Genomic DNA, 10,667 nt, shown 5'->3' with positions numbered 1-10,667 from the left:
AAGGAGAATGACCAAAAGTCCTGGTTCTGAAATGTATTATCTAAGTTAAAATTGGCAGGGGGAAGCTAAAGGCAAAGGAGATTTGAGATCTTAATTCTATCATGGCACATTTCATATGCAAGTTAGAGCATGCATTGTTGTTTTGTTTTGGAAAGAGAAGGGGTAATGTGTTCTGCAGAGGATCAGTTTAAGAAATTTATCACGATCCTTGATCCTTTTGTAGTTAGTAAGTGTGATGATTGGGTTTTCAGGCTCTTGTGTGAGATGTGCCTCCCTGAAACCTTGTTATGGCATGGAAAAAGAAAGAAATTTATCATGAATCTTTGGTGAATTATAGGTCAAGATTTTTTTTTTTTTAAATCAAGACAGGTCATCAACATGAACTGTTTTTCTTTGCCAAACATCACAGATTGTAAAATATTTAACAAAACTGTTTCATGTTTCCTTTGAAGTTCAAACAGCTATTTCTTGGTTTAGCCATTCACTGTAAATGGGCAGGAAATTGTTTATCAACCTAGCTGGTTTATTACCAGTGACCTCAACTTCATTATTTTAAATCATGCTTTTATATTCTTCTTTTATCATCCTGAGTCTGTAACTAAACAATTTTGTCTTCAAACTAATTTTTTCCCAATTCCCATCACCCCATACCAATTCAAGCTTTTTGGTTTTCAAAAATAAAAAGGGGGGATACTTATAATTTGCATGTATATATTCACAGTTTTTATTTATAAAAAAAATTTACAGTACTTATGGAAAGCCAGCAGAAGACATCAGACACACTCATTTCTTCCCAGCTTTGTTAAGTTTAGTGGATTACCCATGGACACTTTGCCAGGTGAGGCTCACTCGGCAGCCCTGAAAACAGACCTGGTCAGACTCTTTCCCCTAACCTTTTCAGACAAAACACCTCAGTGAGCTATTGATCTGCTCAGTTTTCAAGTCATTCAAATACTGAAAATGTTATATCATCTGGATCTGCACCTTGGCTATATAATCATGTTTTTTCCCCATTCTATCTTTCTTTGTGAACACTGCAAAACAAGAGGTCACTTACTACTGTTAATTAAAACTAAGTGAAAAATCTCAAATTTTTACAAAAGTCTGCCTATAACTCTTTCATCTAATTTTTATTCTCTGTATTTATGAGTTTAGCTATCCTACTAGAACTTAAAATGGATCAAACAAACACAAATTAAAAAAAAAAGAAAAATTAAAGTCTAAAAAACACAATTAAATCTTTCATAAGAAAGAAAATGCAAAAGTTAGACTCTGCCCCCTACTTTGGAGGGAGTGAGAGGCAGAGTAAGGGAAGGCATTGAGAAGAAAGAAGATAAACATAAAATAATATACATAGTTCAGTGCAGTGCTTAAGCTAGGTTTTCAAGATTTTATAATATGGTAAGGAAAAATGTACTATATAGAGGTTAAGATGTTATAATTTTTCACAAAGGTTTCAAAACCTTTTGGAAATTCAGGTTTTCATGGAAAATGACCTTGGAACATTGTCCCTCTTTAGTTTCTCCTGAGAAGCTAATTTGACTCTCCACTCAGCTTTATTTCTAGGTAAAATCACTGTTGGTTACCATAAACTCCTAAGCCTAAGTGGTAGAGCATGACCGCAGCTTGATCCTGTGTTACTACTCCCGGGCTCTAGGGTGAGCCACAGATACTGTTTCATAAATACACACTAACTGTAAGAGTAGCAATCCCGTATACTGAATATTCGCTCTTTAGCTCCATTAAATAAGACATAGCAAGGGGAAAGACATATCTCACAAAATGGCTTTCAAGTTCAAGTGGAACTGTATTATAATTATACTGTGGCACAGAGGAAACTTGTGGGCACTTCTTGTTAAAACAGCACAATGTTATCAACTTCTGACAAGACTCTTAGTATATAGCCTTGAGCACCAACCTAAGCTGAATGAGTCAAGAACCTCAACCACTTCCCTACAACTATAGTTGTTGAGTCTTTCCAGAATAACAAAGGTCCAAATGAGCCATCACAGCTTCTTTCTCCCTGTCCATCTAGTGGGTAAGAGGATTCTCTTTTTAAAACTACAATTTCTTCACTTTTAAAAGTGACTTAACATTTTCTGTCATATTAAATTTGCAACATAAAACATTATTCTTTATCTATAAAGTTCTACTCTGTTTCCCTAGAATTTATATACACGTTTTTATTTCTAATCTGCATGAAAAAAATTCCTATTTGATATTTGGTAACAGAGCATTAAAAGACACTATACACATGTGGCGCATATATATATATATATACACACACACAAAATACACTTCAAAAAGAAGCCAACACATTTTAGCCAAAGTCTAAGCTTGCATAGATTAAAAAAAAAAGAATTACAAATACAATTTTTGTTAAAATAGAAAATGGGGAATAAAAGTTATAGAATGGATATGAAGAGAGATCTTTTCCAAACTTTTATTTGTGCACATTCAATTGAAAAAGATAACTTTTACAGGTTCTTTGGTGCCCATATTCAGCATACAAAAATGTAAAAGACTATTCACAAATAAAACACATTAGCTCAAACTGGAAAAAAATAACAATGACAACAATAAAACAATCTAAGGTAGTGCACACTGTGACAGCTCTGCTTATGGGGACATGAGAATTACTGCGAAAATAAATAGAATGTCCTTTTGTAAAAGCAGCAATGTCATGTCTTGTAAACTTCCTTTTTATATTACAGCAAGGTTTGGAATAAAATCCAAAGGGACTGGAGCTTACACTGCAGCCGTGAATGAATAAAAGAGTCTATTTCCTCAATTACCGTTGGTCCAGTTTTCCTTTTGTTGTGAGTCCAATGTGCAGCAGGTTTTAAAAGGTGCTCAGTTAGAGATTCTAACCAATTAAGTGATGAATTATAAAATTTCTTTCCTGCTTTCAAACACAAATGGGTAAATCTGTTCCACAGCAGTAGCAACAGCCTTTACGTTGGGCCCTGTAATAAACACAATGGAGGAAGGAGTGAGAAGAGTTGAAAAGGGGAGTGCTAGGAAAAACTGATTTCCCAGAATTACAAATATTCAGGTAGTTTAGAATATCAAATTAATTGTTTAAAAAATTCTATGCTTACATAATTATACACATAGTCATAATAAGAACCAAAAGAATATAAATTTTTTCTAGACATAGGAAATCTGAAAGACAAAATAATGTTATTCATTTTGTTTTAGGGCATCAGTCTGAAAAGAGAGTGTAAGAAACTGCTCACAAACTCTCATGAGGAGAATAAAAAGCACTGTAATATAATATGTATGAAAGGAAGGAGTAAGAAAATGGGACTAGACAATCACTGTCCTTTTGATTGCTGTTGTCTGGCTTTTGGTTAGGCTACAACTGAGGCTCACAGGGGTCTGGAGGAACCCAGAAGAAGGAAACAACACTGCTACCAAAACGCTCGGAAACCAGAGGGCTGTTTTAAACTACACGGTCTAAAAATCCCCACAGATTTACTACTTCTTAGTATCCACACGTTTATTTCTAATCTGGTCATTGCACCCTTAGAGCTTACCCAAGTCAATAGGGGGGAAAAAAGGTACAAGACAGTGAGGTGACCCTACATTTGAATTAATCCATTTAACTCCAGAACAACTTTTTTAAAAGTGTAATCTTTCATTTAAATAGCTAAGAAGAAACATAAAAAAGGGCAATGAAAGATACGTTAAAAAAATTTATTTTGAATACAAATGGTTTCATTCATATACAGTGTTTTTGAAAGATCCTGCAAACTTACATATCTATACACTGTGAATGCTCTGAAGGTCCCTGCCCACATCCTGTCTTGCCTCGGCTCCTTCCTGACTCACCTTACCCCTCCCCACAAAGGACAGTGTTTACCACTCAGTATGTGCTCATCAAATTGTTAACATTTTCTAGGATATTCCAGATGTAAATAATGTATTCTACTTAACCAGCTCAATTATCTTCAGTTTATTATTGTGTTCTTTAATTATCCATTAACTCAATAAATATAGATTTTTACACATGTACCATTTTATTCTACACTTATCAGGGACTATTCAATAGACTCTGGGGCCTCTCAGATGTCCAAGCTCCAAAGTGTGGAAACAGATAGTTGAAAGGAGGGAACAAATAGACTTGTTCCCCCACCTTTTTAGGTGGGATCCTGGCAATGAAAGTCTCCAAGGAAGATGGAAAAACCCATAGGATGAGTCAAAACTAAAGCTTATTTGTTGAGAGTCTAAAGGTTCTCGAAAATTATTATTTTCCTCTAAGGACTGAACAAATAAAAAGCAAAACTCAAGGATACTAAAGAAACTTCCCTTAACTCAGTTTTGCCTAAGGTTGCACTTGACTCCCAAACAATGCCTCTGCACAATTTATAATCACAGTACCTTTAAAAATCATACTGCACACTAATGCTACCCTTTGACACATATGCCCAGTCTTCTGAAACCACCCCTTCCAAATACTTAAAGATTCAAAAGATATAACAAAATTCACATATAACAAATAGGTACCAATTATATTTGAATATTTTGCTAATGTAAAACCTCTATGAAGTTCATAAAATAAGTTTCTTATGGGTATTTTAAATGCAAGATATCATAATTAAAAAAAAATCATATGATGGATATATAGAATTTTCTTAACAGCTCCAAACTGGAAACTACTCAAATGCCTTTGGACACATTCACACCCTGGATACTATACAGCAAAGAGAATGAATGATTTACATACACCTACATGGAACAATATGTATGAATCTCACTGAGATAATGATGAGTAAAAGACAGACACAAAATAGTATATATAAGACTTACAAATAGTACAAAAACGAGTAAAAGTAATCTCTAGTGGTAAAAGTCAGGAGACTGGTTCCCCTTAAAGGGCAGAAGTGACTGAAAGGGACAAATTAGACCTTATTTCTATCTTGTTACGGGCATTTCTTATATCATTCAATCTGTAACTGCCAAGTTTTGTTTTAATATCACAGAATACCTGTTACTGTGATACTTCCTGTTGAAAAAATCTGTAATGTAGCTCTTAGAGACTTTATCCGATAGCATACAGCAGGATGAAGTTCAGGTTCATAACTAAACAAAAAAAGCCACAATTAATATAAATAGTTATAGCCTGACTAGTAATTTTAAATTTGCTAAGTTATCTTGATTCTTCAAAGACCTACCTGGCATGAGGTCTATTGTTCTTTGTGAATTCTGGCAAACGGATTTCAAATGGCATGTTACACACTGCCAAAACGTTAACAACCTTAAAATCTGTAAATATTACCTTTAGGAAAGAAGTAAAATGCAATGAATTTATTTTGAAAGGAAAAAAGCTGCTCATCATAGCAATCCTTAATAATTTAGTGGAAACAAGATAAAACAGAAACATCTTAAGCATGGATTTAGTATTTTTTTTAAATTATTTTTTACTTTTAATTATTATGGGTACATAAGAGTTGTATATCTTTATAAGTTGCTTAGTATTAAAAGCTATAATTGAATTAAAGAAAAAAAAGCTCAAAAACTTCATTAAAAAATTAAAACCTGAGATATTTGCATGATTAAAATGGTATATTCAGGGTCTTTTGAATCTTATGTTTAGTTTAACTTTTTGGTACTTTAAATGGGATATTTAAAACTATTGGGAAACGAGAGAGAACAGTGAGAAAAAAAATTCAAGCAGGGTTCTCCTTCTAAAGAGTCAAAATGGAAAAGATGTCACCTTAGAAAGTCCATAAATAGAGGGTACATCAGGCTCCAAAGGTCAGATGTTTTTCTCACATACATTACGGTAAAATGACATTTCTGTGAGTTTAGTTAGATATTTATTTTCTCTTGCGGGATAGAGTGATAAAATTGTGTTTTTTTTAACTAATTGGGATTTCTCCCACTTCTAATTAGTTATGCTGAGAAAAGGAGCACCAAGACTGAAAGTAATGTTCTCTTAATTACTTCAGCCACTCTCACCATCTTGAATCATTTCATTTTATTCTCTTTTCAAACATTCCTCCTAAAATCACAATTGTAGATGAGCTAAGTACCCTCCAATTCAGTACTTGCACAATGCAGCTGCAAAAACAAGCGAACTGCAAAGTAGCACTACCCTCGAATCCAGGTACACGTCAAGGCTCCCTGGACTGCCACTCTCCTCAAGCACCAAACCCCCTGCTCCAAGACAGTTTGGTCCATTCCTATCACCTTCTACTTCAGAGACTGAGTCTTCAGAGAGAAACTCAACTTCCCATCCCTGTTTCCACAAACTCATCTAAATCCCAGTCTCACCCTCCTCTTCAGGGACCACATCTCATCTTTATCTTTCATTTACTCATCGTTTGCAAGTGACCCAGCAATTCCGTAATATGTAATCATTTTATTAGAAGGTATAGTTCTACAGAATTATATGTGATAAAGCTGACATGCCCGACAGTTGCTTTACAAGTGCGAGAGCCTGCCAACCCGTGTGTCCGTATCAACAGGACTCTGCAGCTCTCTACTCATCATCCTGACCTGGCATCTGTGAGATGACAAAAAACTTTTTTTTTTTATTGGTGAGAAGTGAAAAAACTAAGAGTTGAAAAGAAAATTAATCTGTAAGGAAACAAGTTTCTTTAAGGGAAAGGAATTTGGGACAATGGTAGGATCTTTCACAAATACCCACAGGCAAGTTTTGCTACTCATTTTCATACTTAAGGCCAGCATATAAAAAAAAAACCTAGAAAAAGTTCAACCATTAAGAAAAGTTTCTGTGGTGATTTCTTTAGTCTATTACATTAAAATTTTTTAATTTCACAAAAATAAATCCTTGAATATTTGCAGTTTGGATAATTTTTGGAATTTACCTGAAAACCTAGTTTCTGCAGACTGCGGGCTAAACGTCTGGCACCAAATTTTGCTTCTTCTTCACTATGGTTTTAAGGAAAGAAAAAGATTACTAGTTACACAGGAAATAAATTTTATACTGAGGAACACAATAAACTTTACATATAATTTTTCATGTAAGTCTAGGAAAATGTCCTTTCCATGAGTGAATAAGTAAAAAATAAATATGAAAAACCCAAGTAATATTTACCTTGTTGCTCCAGTGCAAATAATTTTTCCTGAGGACCAAATTGTAGCTGTAATTCTAGGTTTTCTAAGCTTCATTAATACTTTCTGAAAACAAAAAAATTTGATTACCTAATGAGCATTAATTTTTACATATGGTTCTGTTCTATGTAGCCATGTTAATGTCTAAATACTCCAAGCTTATCCAAAACCGAAATAGCTGTTCTCCAAGTCACTCATTCCAAAATCAAGTACAACACTGAACACAAAGAACATATAAACCCAAAAGGACATTTAATTAATTAAAAATACAAGATCTACATAAATCTCTTACCGCATACTTGAAATCAATGTACCACAAGTACACAAACATTTCAACTCTCAGTCCACTCCAGTTACTTAACTGGAATTTGCTTGGATCCTCACACATGCCAAACTTGTTCATGCCTCAGGAGCTTCGTGGTAGCTGCTATTTTCATCGGGAATATTCCCTCCTCAGTATTCTCATTCCATTCAGGTCTCTCATCAGATGTCACCTCCATAAAGAGGCCTTCCTTGACCATTCCACTGAAACACCCATCCCTATTGCTCCCCAATTCCTAACCCTGCTTTGTTCTGCTTCATGGCACCCAACACTACTTTATGTTGTATCTTAAAGTTGAAATGCTTATTACATACTCAAATTCAACATGGAAATCTCAAGGGAAGGACAAATGTTGAAGCTGGAGATACAATTTGAGACTCCTTAGATGTGAAAGGCATTTAAAGCTATGGGTTGGAATGAAATAACCTACCAAGTGAGTATAAACAGATCAAGGACTAAGCTCCAAAGTAATATGCAAATTTAAATTTTCATTGTAACTTTTCATTTGTGGAAATATTTATTATATGCCCATTATATGTAAGAAAGAGAAAGAGATATTTACTGAATAATATAACATATAAATGAATTGGGCATTTCTCCTTAAAACTTTTGTCACATTTTGAGTTCTTCCTTTTCTCTGTCGTGTCTCATATATCATACTATCAAACTAGAAAGCTATTAAATCTAGGGAGACTCAAAATTTACCAAAGATGAAGATAAAATTTGAACTAAAATACATCATAAAATTGCATACACAAGTGACTGAGAACCACCAGACTCTCTCACCACCAGTTTGTGTATCAACTCAGATTTTTCAACTAATCTTCCTAAAAAAAAAAGAACCAAAAAAAAAAAACCTACTTCCTTTGCATGTGTTATGATAAAGTCCCAAAGCAGTATTAGGAATATTTATCTCTAAACTTTTTAGCAGACATACTTATTTCTTTTTTCAAAGGAAAGATCGTGTTACTGATGAACTTGGAAATCTTTAATTGTAGGTCACTGAAAATTTTAATTGAATTTAGTTCATTTTTACTTAGTTTCTAGTATAAGAACTAATGATAATTTACATAGATATACTGCCATCTAATTTTTAGAGGTGAATAGAGCCTTCAGACACATCACATCCTTAATTTTCATAATGTATAAAATATACCTATTTCATCAATCTTTGGTTTTTAAAAGCCAAATAGATATCCATCGTCATTTATAACAATCTCAAAACATTAAGGTTTTATTATTATTATACTTATTAATATTAAGGTTTTAAAATATTACAGGTTTAACAAAAATTAAAATGTAAGATGTTCAGGTTAAGAACTGAACCATATTATTTTCAGCAATTTATTATGAAAGAAAAATCATCTGTCTTGGCTAACTACTGAGGGGTATGACAATTAATATCGTAATACAAAAATTACAATATATTCAGGTATCATTCAAATAATTTTAATTGAATATATTTGAAAAAGTATACATGAAATTATAAAGGTCCCTTTCTTCAGTTGAAAGAAACTGAGAGAACAATAAAATGTCTCTAATCAATGAGTTTTTGCTAAGACTCAAATACATGTACTGTATCTCCAAAAGCTGCCACCTCCATGTGAGGAGGGGTAGCTTCTACAGGGCTCACTGCTGTATCCAGGACAACTGGCCCATGGTAAGTTGCTCATAAACTATCTGTAGAATGGATACACTTTAGCATCACTTATAGCACTCTAAAATTAGGCTATATAGTACACATACCAAAGTTAAGATACTTACTCCAACATCACGCTTATAAATTACATTTGCTCCCTCCAAAGCTATCTTCCTTAAGTTCAAATGGCATCTTGTTCTAAAAACACAGACTACATTTGTGATTAGAATGTCCAATGCAACATCACTGTCTGCATCCATTGGGGTAGTTTAAAAACTTAGCTTCCCACCACGAAGATCACATCCTGAGAAATAAAACAAAATAAAGTCATTAAATTTCAGTGTTCTGTTAATTTATTTCCTATAATCTTGAAATTAAAATGTAAGAAATTAATCTATATTATTTATTTTTCAAATGTTAGTAGAATCAAATCGTGTCCCTTCTTCTCCCCACTAAAAAGGTTATTTTTAAAAAGATAACATGCCATATAATATCCTACAAAACCTGGAACTAACTTACATTACTTAAATTAAGAAGTAACTTTTACATGCCAGGAACTTGCCATACTTATCTCCTGCTACTCTCCCTTACAACCACTACGTTCTAGGTATACCACAGTTATGACGATTCCCCAAACATACCATGTTCAAGGGCTGGACTTTGTGGTCCCAGTGTCCAACCATTAGTGGTATATAATCTACCTTATACAACTTGCTGGCAGTATAAAAAGGATGATATACTTTTTTCCATTTTGGGCAGTGTAATTGACTTCAGTTTAAAGAAGTAGAAATATTAAATTATAACTTTTATTAACAGACTTTTCTTATTTACTAGCCATTCATTTACTATTCACTTTCTGAGCACCTTCTATACACTGAGGCTACCAGAGAGGAAAAATGAATAAGGCAAAGTCTTTTGTTCTTCAGGAGCTCACAAACCTGTGGAAGGGAGTAGTCTAACAAATAGTTAGCAAAATACCATTTTTATCAAGATCAAAATCTTCCAATATATATTTTCCAAGATTCCCATGACAAGAGCATTTATATAAACACGCAGACAAGCCCTGGTTTTTACTAAGCATGTGACCTATATCTAACTAAAAATTCTCTTTGGGTTTTCACACCTTAAAAAATAAACAATGGCAATTTGGCTTAACTAACCTCTCAAAAGAAAATCAGAAAACAGTAAAAATATACCACAATTAAGACTCCTTGTAGTTACAATGTGAAAAACTGGTATTCTTTATAAGGATTCAAGATTATCATGACTAAAACAATGAAGATGCCAAGAGTCCAAATAAAGAAAATTTAGTCTTGTTTTTCTTTTAGCTTCTGACAGAACACAGGCAAAAGCCAGACCAAGACTTTTAACACCTCTATAGGACCATATAGCATTCAATTCTGTGTATCAATTATACCCCAACTTCACTATATTTTCTCACTCTTACATTCCCATATTCCCTTCAATCTGTGTATCCTTTTGTTTTTCTGTTCCTTGTGTAAATTTGAGCTACCTCAAATCCTTTTTCATGTACAACAGGTGGGGCAGGGGTGACGATGGGAACTGCAGGCAGATTAATAAGCAGAGGCATGCAGGCAGTTTATTACCATTGCTCTTATGCAG

At 33.7% G+C, this 10,667-nt stretch overlaps 1 protein-coding gene and 1 pseudogene across 1 annotated transcript in view; one reads left to right on the top strand and one right to left on the bottom strand.

Moving 5' to 3' along the window:
• Positions 1–211: 211 nt before the first annotated feature.
• On the top strand, positions 212–299 carry LOC123633802 (annotated as a pseudogene).
• A 2,130-nt stretch (positions 300–2,429) lies between these two features.
• Positions 2,430–10,667, bottom strand: part of TBPL1 (TATA-box binding protein like 1) — a 31,412-nt gene continuing 23,174 nt past the window's right edge. Inside the window, exons 2-7 of the mRNA XM_045544402.1 lie at positions 9,170–9,348; positions 7,067–7,149; positions 6,837–6,900; positions 5,178–5,281; positions 4,991–5,085; positions 2,430–2,966 (exon numbers count right to left, since the gene is read on the bottom strand). Coding sequence (XP_045400358.1) covers positions 2,887–2,966; positions 4,991–5,085; positions 5,178–5,281; positions 6,837–6,900; positions 7,067–7,149; positions 9,170–9,304 — 561 coding nt within the window. The 5' untranslated portion in view covers positions 9,305–9,348 and the 3' untranslated portion in view covers positions 2,430–2,886. The remainder of the gene's footprint in view (positions 2,967–4,990; positions 5,086–5,177; positions 5,282–6,836; positions 6,901–7,066; positions 7,150–9,169; positions 9,349–10,667) is intronic.

This window comes from Lemur catta, chromosome 2, assembly GCF_020740605.2.
Source record: "Lemur catta isolate mLemCat1 chromosome 2, mLemCat1.pri, whole genome shotgun sequence".
Taxonomy (NCBI): domain Eukaryota; kingdom Metazoa; phylum Chordata; class Mammalia; order Primates; family Lemuridae; genus Lemur; species Lemur catta.
This window is presented reverse-complemented; position numbering and strand designations above follow the sequence as displayed.